Source organism: Hippopotamus amphibius, chromosome 12 (assembly GCF_030028045.1).
Source record: "Hippopotamus amphibius kiboko isolate mHipAmp2 chromosome 12, mHipAmp2.hap2, whole genome shotgun sequence".
Taxonomy (NCBI): Eukaryota; Metazoa; Chordata; class Mammalia; order Artiodactyla; family Hippopotamidae; genus Hippopotamus; species Hippopotamus amphibius.
This window is the reverse complement of record NC_080197.1, coordinates 11,171,567-11,193,834: the sequence shown is the minus strand read 5'-3', so window position 1 is coordinate 11,193,834 and position 22,268 is coordinate 11,171,567. Positions and strand designations below refer to the sequence as shown.

The 22,268-nt window shown below is 41.4% G+C and overlaps 1 protein-coding gene across 2 annotated transcripts in view; it reads right to left on the bottom strand.

Moving 5' to 3' along the window:
* Nucleotides 1-854: 854 nt before the first annotated feature.
* Nucleotides 855-22,268, bottom strand: part of UBE2V1 (ubiquitin conjugating enzyme E2 V1) — a 29,271-nt gene continuing 7,857 nt past the window's right edge. For both annotated transcript variants that reach the window (XM_057701468.1, XM_057701469.1), the window contains exons 2-4: nucleotides 14,234-14,382; nucleotides 3,892-4,017; nucleotides 855-2,648 (exon numbers count right to left, since the gene is read on the bottom strand). In XM_057701468.1, coding sequence (XP_057557451.1) covers nucleotides 2,502-2,648; nucleotides 3,892-4,017; nucleotides 14,234-14,382 — 422 coding nt within the window. In that variant the 3' untranslated portion in view covers nucleotides 855-2,501. The remainder of the gene's footprint in view (nucleotides 2,649-3,891; nucleotides 4,018-14,233; nucleotides 14,383-22,268) is intronic.

The following is a 22,268-nucleotide window of genomic DNA, read 5'->3' as shown; positions in this document are numbered from 1 at the left end:
CAGTGCAAATCCTGAGTAAAAACAGCCACCGACATGTTTCTACTCCTCACACAGTAGATGATAGACAAACTCTCAATCAGATCAACTCGTTTCAAATACTAGAAATATATGTGAAAATGTTATTTTCTTTCACATCCAATGGACAACTAAATCCAGCCAATAAGTAGGTACTAGTGAAGACTTAATAGCTCGGGTCCCACAAAGCTACTTAAATCAAAGGAAAGATGGAAAGACCCCACCCCTTTTTTACTCAAGCTTCTAGGGCAGGGGTTGGCAAACTATGGTCCATGGGCCAAATCTGGCCCACTGCCCAGTTGTCTACAGCTTCTCAAATGAAGAACAATTTTTATAGATGAACATTTGCAATGGATTTGGTAATAGGGAATACTAACTTTGAATCCCAATTAAATGTTATCCCCTAAAAAAAGCATTTCATTCTTCTCAGTATACCTGTAACATTACAAAAACTGTAATTATGATATTTTGAATTTCATCCAAAAAATTGTGGAAGTTTGTTTTCTCTTGTTAAATAAACACTCACTTGATTTCTTTGACTTAGCCTCTTGGACAATAAAGCCTAACTATTTGGGAATTTCCTGACAGTCCAGTGGTTAGGACTCTGTGCTCTTACTTGCTGAGGGCCTGGGTTCAATCCCTGGTTGGGAAATTAAGATCCCATAAGCTGTGCGGCATGGCCAAAAGAATAATTTTTTTAAAAAGCCTAAATGTTTACTAACTTGGGCCCACTGTAGAAAACGTTTGCCGACCCCTGCTTTAGGAGGTCAAATTGAATCCCAAAGACATTAAATTCTATTCCTGAATAAATTCTATGCCAAGAGGAAGAAGAGCACAGCTTTTTAAATATTAACGCACACTTCTTTTTATTATATTAAAATCAGGCAATGGTCTGACAATAAAAAGGCTGCTTATGGAATACTGTTATGTTGAACTTTACTTACAGGACGTTAAATCCTTAGAACTAAGGTTTTCCCCAGAAAAAAGATTAATGGAAACACCAATTGCGTTTCAGACTTGATAGTTGCTGCTTCAAAAGGTGGTTTTACACAAACACTAAATTAAAAAAAAAAAAAAAAAAAAAAACAAACCTTAGAACACGATGAATTGCTTTTATTTCGGTATGCATCCACATCTCAGCATTTAGTGGTCCTGAACAGAAAAGTGGAAAAACGCAGCAATTTGCCAGGAATTTCGGGGATCTGCCGTGCACACCAAGTTCTTTCTCAATCCCTGCTGAGGACCGTGAGAAGCAGCAGCACCAAAACCAAAGTATGCACCGAATTCAAGGTTCTTTTTGTTCCAGTTGTCAGATTCCAAACTAGACCCAAATGGATTTTTCAAGGATGACCAAATGAGAGCCCTGTTTAAAACTTCTTCAATTTTTAAAAGCAAAAGCAATTACAGGCAAAAGAAAACAATTCATTCAGAGGGACCGTGTGTGCTTACAAGTGTCTTCTGTGGCCTTTCTCCAAGTTTAACCACCAAGGACTTTGAGAGCTGGCAGGTCTGAGTAACCCTGGTGACTGTTCTTTTCACCTTATCAAAACCTGAGCTAAAAAAAACGCATCAGCTGACGATGACAGCAGAGGGTGGCAGGGCTGAGAACCCATATCATTTCCCAGGCTGGTGGAGAGTAAATAAATTGTGGTTCCAAAAGTAAATGAGGGAGGTCAGAGACTCTTTCCAACCTTACCTGATGGCTTCTGGCCAAAGCAAGGAAGTGTTATGGAAAGTGTTGGGTGGTGATGGTGCAAAAAGGGACTTGAGGAGGAGGAAGGAAAAAGCAGCACCCCTCGATTAAGGTGGGGGGAGAAGACATGGGGAAAGCCCTGAATTCCTCACCAAAGGCCAATTTCAGAGGGGAGCAGAGGGGGTTACAATCTATGCTTCGGCCAAGGGTGGTAGTGGAGAGTGGGGAAGAGGATGATGGCTTGGAAGTGGGCATCATTTAAGACTTAAAGAAAGAAACCAGGGATGCAGACGAAGCACCCCCACACACCCAGCAGTAGTCCCACAGGCTGTGACCTGAAACCTTCACATCTACTCTAACAAGCCGCCCCAAGCTGGAGGGCTGTTGCAGGGAGGGAAGGAGGCAGGGGAAGGGGGAGAAGGCAGAGACCCCAGGCCATGTAATCAGCAGCAAGGTGATTGTGTGATGTGTCTTTTCACAGTTGAGTTAGATGTGCCCCACCAGTTATGATGGGAATCAATTTAAATATACTTTCTTGATCCCAGAAGTTCAACTATGTGGACAGTGGTTACACCTGACAGGATGATTTGTTATAGCACAACTTATATATTTCAAATGGACAAAAAAATTAGTATCATTTACAGTATCTTAAGATAAACTGCCTTTGAATGGGAGCTTCCTTTCCAGTACTTTGAGGTCTACAAGATGTATCTAGAAAATTTACTACTGTGGAAAATGAAGACTGCTTAAATCGAATGGGGGGTAGGGGAGGGCCTGTGGTTTTTCTTTTTGATTAATTGCTGTAACACTGTCCTTCAGGTGGCTGAGGGAGTTTCATATTTTCTTTAGACATCATTAGGCGCCGGAGCTCTTGCAGGACAACTTTGATGCTATATGAATTCTGCCATTTTGCTAGCACTGATATGGCTCTTGGGTCCACCTGCAGAAAGGCAAACAACAAACAAATTACTGTCAGGCTCTCAAACAAAAGAAAAGCTGTATGCTGGAGCTAAGCCACAGCAGTCACGTGAGTAACATGCATTTTCAAGTTGAAGATGCTGATCACACAACGGTATCCGACACACAGAATACCCACAGGATCCCCTCCCTCCAGTTAGGCTGTTTTCCCCTTTTTGTCCCCCAAACTCTGTGTGGGAGAAGGAAATTATGGATAAGTAAAGTCACATTTAGAGAAATGACACTGACACTTGGTGAGAATCAACCCACCTGGCTCTGAAACAATGACCTGACCTGCTCCTGGGTTGGCTGCTGCCACTGCTCAGGGCCTGTCCTTTCTCAACGCTATGCCCAGGTGGCAGGCGATGAAGATGCACAGCACAGTAGCGAGAGCACAGGCAACTGGTGGCCCAGACCCAGGCTCTAATGACAAGCCCTGCCTCAGAGTCAGACCCTCTTGAGGTAGTGCAGCATCGCCCAAAAGGAATTTCCCAAAGTGTGAGCTGAGTCCTGGGTTCAGAGACAACACTAAACACCGAACACAGTAACAAGGCTCATCTCTTTTCAATTTTCTCTCAAGTCTTCTGAGTACCTCATGCGATAGATATCAGGTGCAGCACCCTTTAATACTTGCTTATCTCCTCTCTGAACAACACAGCAGGCCTGAGGCTCAAAAGCCTTTGGTGAGCAACATATGGAGGAAGAATTTACCAGCTTTGCTTTGTTTTTGTAATATTTACTATTGCCATTATTGCCTTCTTATGACACATGAGACTGGTTTCCATTTATGGTAGTGCAAATGGTGGTAAAAATAAGTTAAAAAGGCAAGGCCATTAAAGGAAAAAACTATTATGTACCAGTGGTCCACAAATAAGGCCCATGAGGTAAAAGTGTGATTTTAAGCAAGATCTTTCCCCTCTGTGCCTCGGTTTCCTCACCTCTACCTCTTGGGGGTATACCAGGAGGACTGAATGAGCTCTTATCTCAAAGTGACTGGCACAGTGCTGAGCAACACAGGCCAGAGTTAATGCCATATAAGTTGTGGTTAAACACAACTGGGAAACAGGCCCTCACCCCAAATCTGCACATGTCTGTACTGCAATATATTTTATCATCAAATAACCAAGCAACATATGGAATCAGGCCCAAAGTGGCCCTGATATTAAAGTACAAAGCATTTTTCAGAGAACCCCAGGGAACAAGCAGGGGCAGGAAAAACAACTTACCACTCCATTAGAACTATTAACTCCATTCATATTAATTTTTGTTACAAATCTTACAAAGGGGGGTGCTTCTGGGTATTTAGGTCCACATTCTATTTTAAGGCTGTATATTCGGTTTTCATAAATTGTCTGGAAAAAAAAAAAGGGTATAGCCATGTCAGGCAATTACAAAGAATTCAAAAAAGCAGAACTTCTGAAACCCCATTTATTCCTGACTGCAGAATTGATGCATCTGCTTCCATTACACAAAGTCTACTTGTTATTTGGTAAGTTAGCTGTAATTAGTCCCTACACCAGTGTATACAAATTCTAGCCTCGGGGGAATGTAAAGAGGGCAGAAAATTTAAGCTAGCATCACTGAAGTTTTAAGTTAGTATTATTAAGCCCAATCAGATGGACTTGTTTTTATGTTCATTTTTCTACACTCGGGAAAATGATGTGTAAAGGCATTCTTCACTCTGGGAAGTCACACTCAATGTCTACTCATGCCAGGCTCATCAGCCAATGCCTTAAATACCTCCATGTGCAGAATAGGTAACTCAAGGTGGGGGGTTGGGTACAGACACGAGAGTTGCTTCTCCCTTCATCACCACTTTGGGGTTGTGCTCTGTGAAAGGGATCGCAACTGTATGTACCACCATCTCTCCCTGCTGCCTTTATAATGACCCGAGCGATCACTGGCATTTAGGAGGGGAGCTGGGGAACCACAGATGCCAGACCTGCATAGAAAAAAACAGTCCTTCTTCAAACGCCGACTGTGCCTCTGTTGAGAAACAATGGAAAAGTCATTGCCCCCATGGCAATGAACTTTTCCCTTTAACTTCCACCCAATGAGCAGCAGAATGTGCTGCCTTTTCCAGCCTGTTCCTTCTGCCTAGAGTGCCGTGCGCTCACCTGAACTACTTCACAACCTTTAAGACCCAGTTCAAACATCATATAAAACAGAAGGCCAGTTCAGTTTTCTGTCTTATATGAAGTTGCATTATCATCATTTGCGTGTCTGAAGACCACACCAAAGGGTGACAGCTCCCCATCAGACTGGCCCCCATGACGGCAATGACCACCCCACTTTGGGTTCCCCTCTCAGGCACCAGTGCCCCTTCCTCACTGCGTGCTGCACAAGAAACGGCTCCTGTGTAAACAGTGACATCTAGCGGTCTTTGGGGAGAATAAATTAAGGATGCGATTTAAATGCTTGAAAACATTATGTCCAAAGAGTAGCCCATCCTTAATTTAAAAACTGGAACATATATTAATATTTTAAGATTCAGAGGCAGTCATAATACACCCACAGAAACTTTTTACATCCACTTAACAGGGACCCCAACCTATAACAAAATCAAAACTCAACTCTGGATTTCCACCCATCCTCAAGATGCTCCCCCTCTCTTCTTCCCTCCTAAGTAGCAACACCATCCATCAGTTAAAGCAAAAACCTAGCAGCCAGCCATGATTCCCTTTTCCCTCACCTCTTACCTCCCAATCATCACGAAGTCTCGACTTCTACCTCCAAAAGAGATCCCACACCCAGCCACCTTCCTCCACCACTGCATCTCATCTGAATCACCCAAGTCTCTGCCCTCTCTCTCACTCCCCTACCATCTGCTCCCCACACAGAAGCCTGACTGACCTTTTAAAACCGGAAACCGTTCCTGTGGCTTAGCCTCCCCAAGGGCTTCCTGGTGACCTGAGAAAGGAAGCCCCAGTTCCTGGATCGGACCCTGCGCACCCCTGCCTTCCTCTCCGTTTATTCTCCCTCCTCATCCAGCCCCCTGGCCTTCTCGTTGTTACTCTTCAAGTTACCTCTCCTTGGGGCCCTGATACCAGCTGCTTCTCTGCACCCTGCAGCTCAACTCTTTTCAGAGTCCTCCTGACCCCGCATCTGAAGACTGACGCCCAGTCTCCCATCAGACACCTCTCACTAAACCCAGAACAAGGAGGGCAGGGGCCCCAACTCAACTGGTACTCAACTGTTTGCTGAATGAATGAATGTTGATCTTCAAGCTTTTATAAAACAAACACCTTGTTGCAATTAAGGAGTTTCCTCAGAGAAAGAAAAACTCACTCAGTAAACCTAACAAGCAGGAAGTGAAGAGGGGCATGGTTTCCACACAGATTTATGGAAAATATGGTAAAAGGTCTAGCCTCAGCACCTAGCACAGTCTCACACAATAAATATCTGTTGACCGCGTGCATCCCAAATTCGCCTCTGGGTGTGTCCTGCATCCATGCTCACTGGTTTCGCTCACACAATTCAAAGACATCGCCTCACATAAAAAAGTCCCTGGGGGTTAGTGGTAATTACCAAAATCACAGTCTTTTAAAACATTTAAGACCACATTTTGGAGGCACCAATTTATTTACCTGCCAGCATGGTTTGTGCTTATCAGTGTTGATAAGAGGTCACGGATCGTTCCATTAAAAATAGCATCAAAATGGTTAAGAGAGTGGGCAGTTTAGTAACAGGATTCTGATTATTACGTAGATTAAATCTTAACCTTATTCTTGACACTACGAAAGTCTAATTTAAAAACATCCACACTAACTTCTTAGAAAAAGAGAAATATTGAATTTCTGACCACTGACGTTCAACTGGCAGTTTCACTGGGACACAGTGAAGAGTGCCTCAAGTCAAGTGAGCAGAGACACTGAAGGGTCACTAAAAAGCCCAAAGCAAGACTTTTATAGAAAATAAGGTTCTGGTTTTCTTCTCTTCTGTTTACAAGTGCTCCAGGGACCTGCTAAAAGGTTCCACTGAAGAAAGGAAATGCGCCTGAAGGAGAACTGCTAGAACATTCTTGTCTCTGAGGAACACTGCTCTTTAAGATTCATTATTTGATCATGAAACAACTTTGTTGTCATGGCTTGAGCTTCATGGGGCAACTGGGCAGTGCCTATCAACCTGTGAAACAGGCGTCCTCAGACCAGCAAGACCATTTCTAGGAATTTCCTACAGACAGACTCATACAAAAAGCCGAAGCATTGTTTAGTTATTTTTGCTACTGCAGACAATCTAGATGTCCACCTGCAAGGGACTGACTAAACAAATAAAACATACTCCTATAACTGGATACTCTGTAGCCTTTTCAAAGGCTGAGGTCCAGACACACACACACCCACACGCACACACACCCACACACACACGCACACACACCCACACACACACACACGCGTGAAGGCTGCCAAGACATAGCTCTTGGTATAGCCAGCAAGTTGCAGATTATGTACAACCTATAAAAGTACACAGACAACTCCCTCCAACTCTGGGTATACAGTATTTATGTGTAACATAGGCTATTTCATCCACTGGTCACTACATGCCCGGAGCCTAGAGATTACAAACTTTTCTTAGGCCTAAAATATATATTTGAGGGACTTCCTAGGTGGCACAGTGGGTGAGAATCCGCCTGCCAATGCAGGGGACAGGGGTTCGGTCCCTGCCCCAGGAGGACACCACATGCCACGGAGCAGCTAGGCCCGTGCGCCACAGCTGTTGAGCCTGTGCTCTGGAGCCCGTGAGCCACAACTATTGAGCCCATGTGCCACAACTGCTGAAGCCCACGCGCCTGGAGCTCGTGCTCTACAACAGGAGAGGCCACTGCAGTGAGAGGCCCGTGCACCGCAACAAAGAGTAGCCCCCACTCGCCACAACTAGAGACGGCCCGTGTGCAGCAACGAAGACCCAACACAGCCAATAAAATAAATAAATAAATAAATAAATAAATAAATAAATAAATCTATTTAAAAAAAATATATATATATATTTGAGATAATCCTAGCCTAATCATGAGGAAAACAGACAAATTCCAACAGGGAGACATTCTACAACATATTTGACCAGTACTCCTCCAGACTGTCAAGAGCAACAAAACCAAGAAAAACCTGAAACTGTTACAGGCACAAGGAGCCCAGGACATGATGACAAAATATAATGTGGTGTCTTAGACAGGATTCTAGAACAGAAAATAGACAAGGTAAAAACTGAGAACACCTGAATAAATCATGGACTTTAGTTAATAATGCATCAACATTGGTTCATTGGTCTTAACAAATGTACTGTACTAAGATGCTAACAATAAGGGAAAGTGGGGGAGGATGGTGTGTACCAAAGCTTCCTTTCTACACCACCTTTGCCACTTTTCTGTAAATCTGCAAGTATTATAAAATAAAATGAATGTTTGCTTACTTAGCTATTTATATTGCGGTACAGCTGACTGACAATATTAATTTCAGGTGTACAACACAGTGATTCAGTACTTTTACAGATTATACTCCATTTAAAGTTATTATAAAATACTGGCTACATTCCCTGTGCTATGCAATACATTCTTGTAGCTTACTTATTTTATACACAGTAGTTTATATCTCTTAATCCCCTACCCCTACTTTGCCCCTCCTCCCTTCTCTCTCCCTACTGGTAACCACTAGTTTGTTCTCTGCATCTGTAGGTCTATTTCTGTTTTGTTATATTCATGCGTTTATTTTTTAGATCCCACATAAAAGTGATAACATACAGTATTTGTCTTTCTCTAACATTTCACTTAGCATAACCCCCTCCAGGCCCATCCCATGTAGTTTCAAATGGCAAAATTTCATTCTTTTAAAATGTATTTTTAAGATAAGAAATGAGAAAAGAAAAAAGGTATTGGCTGCAAAAATACACAAAGCACAAAATCTGAATAAATATATAAAAGAAAGGTGACATTAGGTGAAATAGACAACCACTACTCAGTTCAAACCTGATGTAGTTATATAAAAAGTATGTTTTATGTACAATGTGGGCATATGCTATGTTAGAATAAAGGACAGGCCCTCTAAAGAGGGAGACCAGGTAGAGCCTGGAAAGATCTCAATGACTTAGGACATGGACAGGTAATAAATGTACAGGAAGAGGTAAGAGAGGAGATGCATTGGAACTACTATTCATGAGTTAATCTGAAGAGGAAAGTGGTGATTTGAAAGTTAGGGGAAAGCTGGGGAAAAAAAGACACCACACTAGTTTTTTAACAGAGAATTTAATATAGGGAACTGGCTAAACAGGTATCATTGGACTGAAAAAAACTTTAAAAGAGGAACCTGAACCAAAACAGAAGTAATAACTGCAGGAAGCAGGTATCTCTGTGTTAGCTTAGGCTTATTCCCTGTTTCCCCTTAAGGCTGGAGGGACAAAGGAACAAAGTTGGAGTTGATCAGATCTAGAGGGTCAGAGGAAGAGGGCTCCAGAGTTGAACCCAGATCTCTGAGGAGGGGGTGCTGCAAGGCTGATGCTGGGGGTGCTCCCAAAAGCTGGAGGCTGGCACCCACCACTGATGCCAGGATGAAGGGCAATTACCAGAGTGGTGCAGATAGAACAAGAGGCAAACAGGAAGGAACAAGTCTCTTCTCTCGTGTCTTGATTGGTGGAGCCTAACAGGAAACCGGCTGACGAAGGAAAAGTGTAGTTTGTAGGTTGTCAGCCCCAGGATCCAAAGCAGAGCAGGGAAAGTAGGGCTTGTAGTTTACTAACCAGCACCTGCACGCACCCCTCTAGACACAATTTTCCTCTGTACAAAAACTCTCTTTCCATCAATCAGGGTATCCTTCTGAGTGGGCCATACGTCCCCTCTGAAGGCATTAATTACTCATTTCTCTAATTCAATCATAGTACCACCTGAATATTCTACAGCCTAAAGACTACATTGCTGAGTTGACCATACAATCCTAATAGAAAATAAAAAGGTGAAAGGAGGCACTCACTCCTTCCCATCTGCTTCTGTTCCCATCAATGTCACTCTGGCATGAGACCCTCATCCTGGTAGCAAGAGCTGTCTCTGGCCTCCAGCTTCTGGTCTTTCAGTGCTCCTCCAACCAGCCCTGCTGGCCCCCAACAGGGACTAACAGCAGAGGGTACCTGTCCTCCAAGTGTTCGGTTTTGATGGCCCCAGCCTCCCGTGACCCATCCTCTGAGGCCCAGGCAGTGGTTATTGTTTTGTGTTATCTCTGTGTTCCCCAGTGTGTGCTTTTTTAGCTTTTCTCAGTCCAACACCTATTTGATCAACTTCCTATATTAATTCTCTCTGTTGAAATATATAATATGGTTTCTCTTTTCCTGACTGACATAAAGAATAAAAGCGAACAAAGTGAATTGCTTACTCTGTGGTGTTTGAAAAACTTTACCAGAATATATTCATACATCAGACATACAACGTAAAGCTTTTAAAAGAGAGACAGGTCAATATGCACTGATATGGAAAGATGTCCACCATCTGTTAAGGGGAAAAATAAATAAATCTGCAAAACATTAAACATAGCAAGGTCTCATTTTTATTTAAAAAGATGTACTTGTTTGTGTACCCACAGCAAATGCCAGTAGAAACACACCACACACCAAATGATCAGTTTTTATTCTGTGCGGAGTATAATGAAATGGGGAAAGGATCACTTTCCTTTTCCTTCACACACTCCTATCATTCTGTTTGTTCTTAAGCATGCATACAATACTTTTAGATAAGTGTGTATAAATACACACCTAGACTCTAACCCGCACATAAAAACACTGTCTTGGAGAACCCCAGAGGCATAACAGTGCTTCTCAACCAGGGCAATTTCTGTCCTTGTCCCACTCCCGAAGTGGGGGGAATCAGGCAACACCCAGAGACATTTATGACTGTCACAACAGGGTTGGGGAGGTGCTTCTGGCATCTAGTGAGTAGAGACCAAGGATGCTGCTAAACATCCTCTAACACACAGGACAGCTCCAAAACAAAGAATGACCCAGCCCAATATGTCAATAGTGCCAAGTCTGAGAAACTCTGCTCTATAACCTGGCTATTGTTACCACCTCGTGGTCAGAGTAGAAATACTCCACATCTAATGCTGTGGACAGTCAGACGTTTGCAAGGGGCACTTGGATGCGAAGCTTTACTTTTAGGTTTGGAGGACTTGCTTTAAACACACACACACACACACACACACACACACACTATACATATTGAAAAAAATATACTGAATACATATATTGAAAAAATATATATACATATATTATATATATTGGAAATATATGTAAATACATATATATTTTTTCAAATGGCTAACACACACACACATATGATTAAAGCACATTCAAAGAGTACAAAAATATACAGTGAAAAATAAGTCTCCTTTCCATCCTGGCCCGAGCCAGCAATTCCTTTTGAAGAAGGCGACCACTGTCATCAGCTTCTTTTATGTTTTCCAAAAGTATTCTAAGCACACAAAGGCACAAGTATATGCATGACCTCCTTCTCTTCCCTCACCCACCCCCACCCCAAGTGACAGAATATTCTGTTTACTGCTTTGTACCTTTTTTCACTTAAATATCATGGAGATCACTCCATTTCAGCACGTATAAATCTGTCTCATTCTTTTGAAAAGCTAAACAGTACATAATATGGTCTACTGAAAGACACTGAGGTGGTTTCCAATATTTTCCTACTACTGAAAACACTGCATGAAATAATTTTGTACATACAGGCTTTTGGGCAACACATTCAAGAAAAAATTAGTAAATGCCTAGCAGAATTGCTGGATCCTATGCTATACGCCTTTTACATACTGGTGGAGGATTCTGAGTAATACAATAACAAAAATACAATAGGGAGATGAGTTAGTGCTCTATTTAGATGCTTTAATAATTAGGTTGATATTCCAGATGCACAGCATATACCTTGTATGTTAACCAAAAAATAGATTGGTCACAGGAAGCACCTAGAAGCAGCTATTTCCTTTTATGACTTTGCTTTTAACCTTGGGGAGCCAGGGCAATAGAAATTATATGGGTAAAAAGACAGACAATAACAAGTATTGGTGAGGGTACAGAGAAACTGATACCCTCATGCACTGCTGGTGGGAATGTAAAGTGGTGCAGCCACTTTGGAAAATAGTTTGGCAGTTGTTTAAAGTGTTAAACAGAGTTATCATATGATCCAACAATTCCACTCCTATGTATATACTTAAGAGGACTGAAAACATCTGTTCACATAAAAACCTGCACACACAAATGTTCATAGCAGTATTATTCATAATATGCAAAAAGTGGAAAAAATCCAAATGTCCGTCAGTTAATTAACGAATAAACAAAATATGTTATACAAAAGAATATTATTCAGCCATAAAAGGAACTACTGATAAGTGCTATAACATGAATGAATCTTGAAAAATTATGCTACGTAAAAGCCAGTCACAAAAGACCACATATTAATTCCAATTACATAAAATGTCCAGAACAGGCAAATTAATAGATACAGAAAGTCAATCAGTGATTTTCAAGGGTGAGGAGTAAGGGGGTAGGGGGCAGAACGGGAGTGACTGCCAAAGGGTACAGGGTTTCTTTCTGGTAATGAAAATGCTCTGAAATTAGTGATGGCTGCACAATTCTGAATATAATAAAAACCACTGAACTGTACACTTTAAAAGTATATTGTATGGTAAATGAATTCTATGATTTGTGAATTATGTCTCAATTAAGAAAAAAAAAAGGATGTGAAGGATATATGGAAAGTACCTTGCATACTGTAGCTATTCATTAATAATTAGCCCCCTTTGGAAAGAGGCAAACTGAAACTCAGGGTAGTCCGAAGTGTTTTAGGTGGAATAGGATATTTTCAACAGAAATTAGTGTTCATTTTATTTGTTCATTTGTTTGTTTAAGTATATAATTCAGTAGTATTCAGTGTATTCACAATGTTGTACACTGGTTCATTCTTAGATTGTTAGAACCTGAAAGCTGGTCTGTTGATTAACAAGTCTATTGAACAACTATCCCATTCTGAGTCATTTCTAGGTACTCTGGAGAGTAAAGAGGAGGGAAGAATAGTTCTCAACTTCAAAAAACCTAAACCATTCTTAGGAGGATAAGAATGCAGTGAAGGAAGCCATCACTACACAGCAGACTTTCAGTGACAGCAAGAAATGATCTATATGAAGAAACAAGCCTTCTAGACCAGGTCCTTCCCAGTATTTAATAGATTCAGAAAACCCTGATTTTCACAGAATAAAAAAAGATCAAGAAATGCATAAAAACAGATTGAATATTTTTTAAATCCCCCCCAAACAAAACTATAGGATCACAAAAATGACTCAAAAAGTAACATTAAATAGCAAAGCCAGTCACTCACCATGAGTGTCTATGACAGTCTAAGATGAACATGAGATGGTCCTAACAGAGTCAGCACCACACTTCCTTTTTTGAGCCAGGGCCACATCCCATGTGTCCTTCTATCTCCCACAGAGCTAGCGCAGAGCCTCGCACAACATGAAGACAATGACTGAACACCATCAGCCTTAAGCACAAGCAGACACAGGAAAGGCCTGCTACACTTAGGCAGAATCTCCTCCTGCTTGGCTGAAACAAGTGTCACTTTATTGGCATCTATTTCTTCACTCCTACATCAAATCACTACTTAACACCAGATAATTCTATAATGAGAATAGACGAAAACTCAAAATATAAATAGGAAAGAGACAATACAGCATACTGGTTAGCAGCACAGGCTCTGGAGTGAGACCTGGTTTGGGAATTACCAGCTATGCGACTCTGGGCAAGTAACATGACTTCTCCGAGTCTGCTCCCTCATCTGTAAAATGGAATGCAACCACACAACAGCAGCACCTTACAACAGGCTCTTGTGAGAATTAAATGGCATTTCTAGGGGGTTTACTATGTGCCATAAAAAAAGGTTAGCTGGCATTATGAAGACTGGGATCACTCGCAAATCACAAAGCTCTGAAAGAAAGGTCACAAAAAAACAAAAATAAATTTTAAAAAAATTTTAAAATGAGAGGTCACATCCCCCATCCCCATTGTCTTCGTCTTCTTTGCAAAGATCTCTGGGCCCTACAGTGCCTGGAACAGACCAGAGCAGACCAGACAGGGAATAACCCTTTGCTGAATGGCCCAATGAATTAGGATACAGACGCACAGCAGGACTGGGAAACAATGAATAAAAACCACAACCGTGAAGGTTTTCCCAAGTTCAGCTGGATACTGTCTTCAGGAATGCTGGCTGTATCTGGAGGCTTGTTATTTGATAAGCCCATGAGTTTGTTCTAAACTACATCTGAGGGTACAATTACCTCAAACCTCACTGTCTACAGTGTCATGTAAATTCACACTATGAGTCTAAACAGGTTTTTGCTTACCATTTAGAGGGATTAAACAGCATCAGAGGAGGTTCAAATATATAAACTGAAACTGGTCAAAAAAGAATAGCCACATTTCAGATAATATACCATTGGTGAGCTTGTTCCATGATAAGACTAATATTTTTTAAAAGGAGGCACAGTGAATTTAAGACATTGACATTTATAGCCGTAGCTCGACGCTTACTCTTGGAGGCCCAATTATCATCCCTGTCCATCTTGTAAGTGTCATGTCTTCGTCATCTTCTAGACCCCAGCTAACTGTGCCATCTCCTACTCCTTTCTGGCCTTCTTCGAGTTCTTCCAACAGTCGGAAATTGCGAGGGACTTTTACTCCTAAAATAAATGGAAAGAAATTCAAGATACTAGCAACTCCAGGGGAACTCGTAAGCCTAGAGCTAGCTGCTCATTACCACTACCTGAGAATAAAGATGCTGACATGCAAAAAACTGCTGTAAGTTGTCGTACCTCAAGCTTGCGGCTTACGAAGCTATCTGTATTGACCAGCACAACCAGAAGGAAGGGGCACGTGCGTTGTTACAGGTGAAGTGATGACTACACCAGGGCTAAATGACCAAATCTGGAAAGACACCCCACCCCCACCCCTGGAGCTCTGACAAACTTCATACAGGGTTTACAAGTTGAAATGTTGATTAATTTGGGCCCACTAGTTTGAGATGAAAACCACTGATAAAGTGCTAACAAAAGCGCATTGGAAGAAAAGAGGCGCTTTCTTTTGTTCTGTTCTTATTCTACATTTCTGAGTCTAAGCGTGTGCTCATTTATTGGAATGACTCTCAAACTACCTTAGGAGGAACAGCTGCCCTGGCCCTATCACAAAGCAACGGTCTCCTCTTGATCAACTGAGTCAACAGAAGGCGGCAAGGATGAAAAATTTCAAATATTTAAGTCATAGTTTCTCTCTTAACGTGTGAAAAAGCTAAAAGAGGGTAGCCAGTTCTCTGCTTTACCTGTTTCCAAAAATCCCAAAGCCTGGCAGGTAGCTCATGGGAGCAAGCACACAAACATCTCACAGGTTCATGCCACTGCACCCGAGTTCAGGCTGAGGCTTGCATCACTTCTGAGTGTCTTCCAGAATAGTCTAGGTACTGTGGCCAGATGGGGATGTTATTCTCCCAACCAGTCCTGCCTACCACCACCCCACTCCCCTCTTCCCCTGGCATTTAGACTATTTCCTCAGGAAAAAACTCAGGATCCAGCCAAGTTATAAGCTTTCTTTACTGAGCCCCCAAGCTGTCTTTACTGGCCAGACTCTCAGAGCCAAGCAGCACTTAACATATGATTATGAAGAAAGACCCACTGGAGGGACTCAAGACTGTGGGAGGTGTTCTCAGTACACCTCATATTTCCCAAAGTGTGGCACACGTTACTATTAATTCAACTGGACTATCTGAGGAAACCAGACACTTTTCTAGGTACCGGGAAATAAGCTATGCACAAGACAAAAATGCCTGCCCTCATGGAGCTTACATTCTAGAAGGAAACATACAAATTATGCAGATTATGTAGTATGACAGATGGTGGTGTTCTGGAGCAGAGAGTACTGGTGGGGGAGTTACAATTTTAAACAGGGAACATGACATAGGGGAAGAGTCTTCCAGGCAGAGGAAACAGCAGGTGCAAAGGCCCTGAAGTACAGCCTTGTCCAGAGTGTCAAAGAACAGCAAAATACCAATTCAGCTAAAACCAAATCAGTGAGACGGAAGAACAGTAGGAAATTAGGGACTTCAACTGTTAAAAAGCCACTGCAGTTCTGAATAGAGGAATGACAGGATCTGACTTGTTTTTAACAGGATCCCTCTGGCTGCTGTATAAAGAATACAGCGAAGAGAGCTAGGGCAGAAACAGCTAGAAGGCTACTGCAATAATCCCAGCAAAAGATCATACGTGTTAGCAGTGAAGGACGAGGGTGACAGCAGCAAAGGGGGTAAGAAGTAGCAGTTTTAGATGTTTCAGTGGTCTGAGCTGCTAAGATTTGCTGTCAGGTTGCCTATGAAACGTGGGAGAAAGAGGAGTCAGCTATGGCTCCCAGGCTTTTTTTTAGGTGGTACACCAGTGAACACTTCATTTTACAGTCATGTAGTTATTTTTAAGAATAACTTATTTAGGACAAGTAATATTATACTAATTTCCCACTTATGATTATGTTGAAATTTTCCTTTTAAAATAAATATAAGCAAAAGAGTCAGCTGACTGAAGAAAAATTTTAAATAGCACAGATGGTACTTGAACGGGAACAGGAAAAACCTGAAAGCGTTCTTGAATGGTCCATTTGGAAAACACTGGCATTTTTCATCTACAGAAGAGCCAGCTGGATTATTCAATTATACTGGATTACGTCTCCTTCAGCAAACATGAAATTGAAGGATGTTTGTGATATTATAAGCAAAAATCCAGACAATACAATGTCTTTTGTTTAGAAAGAGTTAAATCTTTAATAATCCTAATTTGGTTTAGGGGAAAACAAAATCACTGTGCATTACTACTGGTTAATTTATAAGCCTGCACAAATAACAATGAATTCCAAATAGCACGGAACTGTACTGATAGGAAGACTGATAAATATCCGAGGTACTTGTTCACAGATGGTGTAAAGGGCTGAATTGTGTCCCCTCAAATTCATATGTTGAAGCCCTAACCCCCAGCATCTCAGAACGTGACTGTGACTACGTTTGGAAACAGAGCCTTTAAAGATGTGCTTAAGTTAAAATGAGGCCATTAGGGTGGGCTTTAATCCAATCTGACTGGTGTTCTTACTAGAAGAGGGAACAACAGGTATGCATATTTGTACGGAGTAAAAACCATGTAAGGACCCAGTGAGAAGGCCTACAAGCCAAAAGATATCAAATCTGCTGATACCTTGATCTTGAGCTTCCAGCCTCCAGAATTCTGAATTTCCACTGTTTAAGCCACCCAGTCTGTGGTATTCTGTTATGGCAGCCCTAGTAAACTAACACATATGCTAAGTGACATCTTAAGAAACCAGGAAAGGATGGAGACTAAGATGGTGACAGTGGTTATCTCTGGGTACAAGGATTATGGTGATTCCAACCCACTTTCCATATTTTGATTTTTCAAAAAAACCATGATTGTGTTATTTGATCAACAAAACACTTAGGAACCACGTCAACCAAACTGCACTTGCTATTCGCTTTGCCTGAACACTCTTCCCTCAGATAAGTCGGTCATGCTCCCTCACCTTCTCCAGGGCTTCAGTTATATGACACCTGATTGAAATAAGGATCAAGGATTTTCTGAGAGTGGGAATCTCACTTAATGGTATGCCCTAAGTGACTAACTTTAAGCGGTCTGTTTTTTAGTGTTACCAAAACCTGTTCAAGTCCAATGATCAACAGCAAAGTATCAATACAACAGCTCCCATGGCTAAGCCCTTCATTATTGAATGAAGTTATATATGTAACCTCTATTTCAAGTTGCTCTTTTTGGCAAGATATGAGCTTTTTTTTTTTTGGTTGCTCCGTGGCTTGCAGGATCTTAGCTCTCCAACCAGGAATGGAACCCTGGGTCCCAGCAGTGAAAACGCCAAGTCCTAACCACTGAATCACCAGGGAATTCCCAAGAATGTGCTATTTTTTGTCAGATCTTTAAGTCAGGTTGGATTAATTATTTCAGGTTTTAAATATTTTGGCCATGCGTTGCGGTATGTGGGACTGTAGTTCCCCAACCAGGGACCGAACCCGCGCCCCCCACATTGGAAGCGCAGAGTCTTAACTGCTGGATCACCAGGGAAGTCCCCCTGATTTGTAAATCTTAATCCAAATATCACAAGCTCATTGCTACTAGCTTCAAAACAGGTAGTGAATTAAAGTTATATCTTTCCGATGCTTGATTTTTTTTTTACTTGTGAAGTAGGGGAAAATATTATATTAGTAATGAATCTTGTACTTCCAACAGGTATTTCCATTGGATTAGACATTCAATTACTTAAAAACAAAGCATGCAAAGCCCATATACACAACTGAACAACAACAAAAAATGAGTGAGTTAAACTTATTTTAGGTTAGTATCTGGAACAGTAACTGAGCACCAGAGGACAAAGTCAGCTTTTTGTTGTTACTTCCATATTGATGTTACAGGATGATTCAATTTGATTCAATTATAAAACAGGCATCAAAACAGCTTAATAAAAGAAAAACTCTGGACTGGCCAAGCAGTCGAGAAATATTCCAAGCAGGAGTTGGAATGTACATATAAATATCAGAATAATTGTACTATATACTGATTAATTACAATAAGCATTTATTCCATTTGAATAGCAGTTCTCAGCTTTTTTGGTCTCAAGACCTTTTTACACTCTTAAAAATTACTGAGGAGTTCAAAGCGCCTTTGTTTACATGGGATACAGCAATTGATATTTACCAAATTAGAAAATTAAAACTGAGAAATTATAAAAATATTTCATTCATTTACGACTAACCACAATGAACCACTATGTGTTAAGATAAATAACACACAACTATATTTTCCAAAGAAGAAAATTAAATTAGTGAGAAGAGTGGTATGGCTTTGCAAATTTCTTTACTGTCTGGCTCAAAACAACAGGAAGTTTAAGAACTGAAGTGAGCTGGAGAATACAAGTCTTCCTGTCTAAAAGGGACAGTCACTCCTTTGCTCTGGCCAAATGTCTGTGGGTCAGATTCTGCTTAGGGACCACCATTTTGCAACATCTGAGGTCACCTAATTGTTCTCAAAAATCCCTCTGAGCCCTAACATCCTAAATTTAGCTCAGGGGATATTTTAAACCCTCTGAGGGTAAGGGTAAGGAAAGACTGATAAACGCTGTAATCTGGCATTGTCAGTTAAATACTCAGTTAACCTTTATTTAGCTAAATCTTGAAGAATTTAAGTCCACAAAGTGGATAGTTTTTAAAGAGGCCCGCTAGTTTTAAATTCATTTTTCCTAAGCCACAAACTTTTATTTTCACTCAAAAATTGATTAAAATCGAAGTCTGGGGAATAATAACAGCTAGTAGAAATAAGAAATTGCAAAAGTTTACAAACTATGCAGTGATTCATTTAGCTTTTTCTGATATTTAAATACAAGTGGCTGACTAGCACCTGGTTAGCTGGTATACAGAACTCTATGTAGTAAGGAACCATCTAGGGTTCACCATGTTTAATGTGTGTAAAACCGAGCTCATTCCATGTTTAAAAGCAAAATCCACATATTTCAGGGCTGCAATTTTCTTAAAAGTTAGCTAGGCTTTTTACCTGTTTGTCAAAATTTCCCTCCCATAAATTTGTTATTAATACATATGTACACACACCTTCTTTCAGTACAATAATTATCAAACACTTACCCAACACCATGCTAGACCTTACAGGGGCTATGAAAGAAATGAAAACGGGAGCCTCCCAATCAGAGCATAAAAGCTCACTATGGAAACAAGATATACAGATACAAAGTTCAATAAAACAAAGCTGTTAAAACTTATGAGAGAAATATAATCATAGCGCAATGTTTCTTAACCTTTGAGAGGTCATGGACCCCTCCGAATTTGATGAAAGGTAAGGAGGTAGGGCCATGTTACTAAGAGAGACTGGACTTTATCCTGAGGGTAATTAGTGGGGAGCTGCAAAAGACTCAGAGCAGGACAAGAGATAAGGCAAATTTCCCACCTTATGTTCAGGATGAGCTGAAGGATTAGAGGCCAAGTTAGGGATGTGCTACTACTAACATCTCAGGATACAAAGCCAGAAGCACTTGCTTAAAGCAAATACTGTGACAACAGAACAGATTATGGAACTTCTTATAGGCTGAGGTAGGTGGGATGTTAAGAGGTTTAAGGTAGCACGTGTTAATTTGCATGACTGTGGTGATGGTTCCCATTTTTACAAAAAAACCCATTAAAACAACTGGCCTCTATATGGTAGGCTTTAATTAAATATGTGTTGAAAAATTAAAAAACTGAGCAAAGGATAAAAAGGTAGGCACAGTCCATTTTATAAATGATAAACACAAAGTCAACCCATGCTTCCCCGCATGTGTATACTCACATGAATGACCTTTAGATGCCATGGAAGTAGAATCACAAATGTAAGGATACCTGGTTGACCACTCTATTTTAAAAAGGCTGGTCACAGTAATGGTGAAATTACCTCCCACAAATAAGAATCGGAATATACTTTAGAGAAAATCCTATAATCTCTCAGCAGAGGATTAAGAGCACGGATCTAGGCTCAAGTCCATGCTCCACAACTTTCTGGCAATCTAGCTGGGTGACTGTGCAAGCTACCTTGACCCTCAGCATGACAGGGATCCTGACACTCCTTGCCTCTTACAAGTGGTGAGGAAGAACCTATGAGGTAAAACCTATAAAGAAGCACTCTGTGTCCTACCTGGCACAGAGACTGGATCACCTTCATCAGCACTGTATTATCCATCACAGTATAAAAAACAAAAATCCCTCACTTGATCCCATGTGCTCTTCTAGGTACCTCATTTCTCTGCTCATTTTTAGCAAAAAATCTCAAAAAGGGCTGTCTAGACTCCTTGTCTGCAATTCTTCACCTTACTTGCACCTACTCCAATCAGCCTTTCCTAGCTAGTCACTCACCCAAACTGCTCTCCTCAGGGGCACCAAGCAGCACCCTCTAGCCAAATTCTGTGGTCAACTCTCAGTTCCCACCTCAAGTTCCCGGAGCTCTCAGCCGCACCCTCCTCCTATAATTCTCTTCCCTTAGCCTCAGGCTCTCTTTCTACCTCACTCGCTGATCATCGGCCACACCTTTTGACCTTCAAACACTGGCTGCCAGGCCTCAGGGCACAGCCCACTGATGGCTGCTCTTCTGTCTACTCCACAAGTGATTTTACCCAGACCAAGACGCTAATAACTCTCCAATTGATATCTCCCATTAACTGCCTGCTAGACATCTCCATTTAGATGCCTAACAGGCCTCTCCAATTTAAAACAACTCCAAACAAAACTCCCCTGCACTCCTCAAAAAACAAAAAGCACCCACTCTTCCATATCAGTATATGGCACAGATTTCTCTGGCTAGAAAACTTGGAGTTATGATAAGAAATCTTTCCTTACACCCCATATCTAACCCATTTCCAAATATATCGCAAACGCGATCATCTTCACCATCCCCACTGCAACCACTGTAGCCCAAGCCGCCTCAGCTGCCTGACTGGTTTCTTGGTCTACCTGGTTTCTGCCTACAAGCTATTTTCCACAGTGAGCCTTTTAAAGATAAGTCAGAGCCCATCACTCCCCCCTTCTCAAAGCCCTCCAACTGGCTTCCCCTAACAACTAGCATCCAAAATCCTTATCTCATCTGCAGAGCCCCACCTGCTTCTGCAACATCATTTCCTGCCACCCTTTCCCTTGCTCCCCCACTCTCCTTCAGCCATCCCATCCTTCTTGAAGTCCCTGAATAGCCAACCTGACTCTGCTTTTGCATCTGATGTTCCCTCACCCCAGAATTCTCTGTCCCAGAGCTGGGAATGGCCAGCTGGCTCCCTTATTCTTCATCTAAGATCCAACTTTCCATTCCCTTACCTTGCTTTATTTTTCTTCACAGCATCATTACCATTTGACATTTTAAATGTACAGTATTCATTTCCACTTCATTAGCTGTTTATTGTCTGTCTCTCCCATGTGAACATAAACTCCCTCAGAGTAAAACTGTTTTGTTCACTGCTGAATTTCCAATACGTCAAAGAGTGCTTTGACAAAGTATGTACTCAAATGCTTGCTGAATGAATGAATGGGTGGCTGGGTGTTAGCTAGGGATGGTATTTCAGAATGAATAATGTGCGATGTCACAAAATTCTAACTCTGGTTTATTTCTGGAAACACAGCAGGGAAACATTCACAGCACTATTAAAAGGGAGTCTAATAAAGATTATCAAAGGGGCTTAGTATGGATCTTAAATAGCCCAAGAAAAGTGACACATTAAATTTTGAATACGATGATCTTAAGAAGAAACACGAACTTTCAATTAGGAGCTGGGCAGTCTTCAGAGGTCCTCCGAGCGCCCCCCACCCCCCCACCCCAGGTTCTTTACCTTCACATGTCTGTGCTGTACCTTTTCTTTTTCTTTAAATTTCATTTTCTTTCTTTTTTATTGTCTGACTCACTCTTGGAGCTTCTCAAGTTAGAGTTGTGACTCATTCAGTTCTACCTCCCCAGAACCTGGTATGCTCCCTGGCATGTAATGGTACTCAATAATT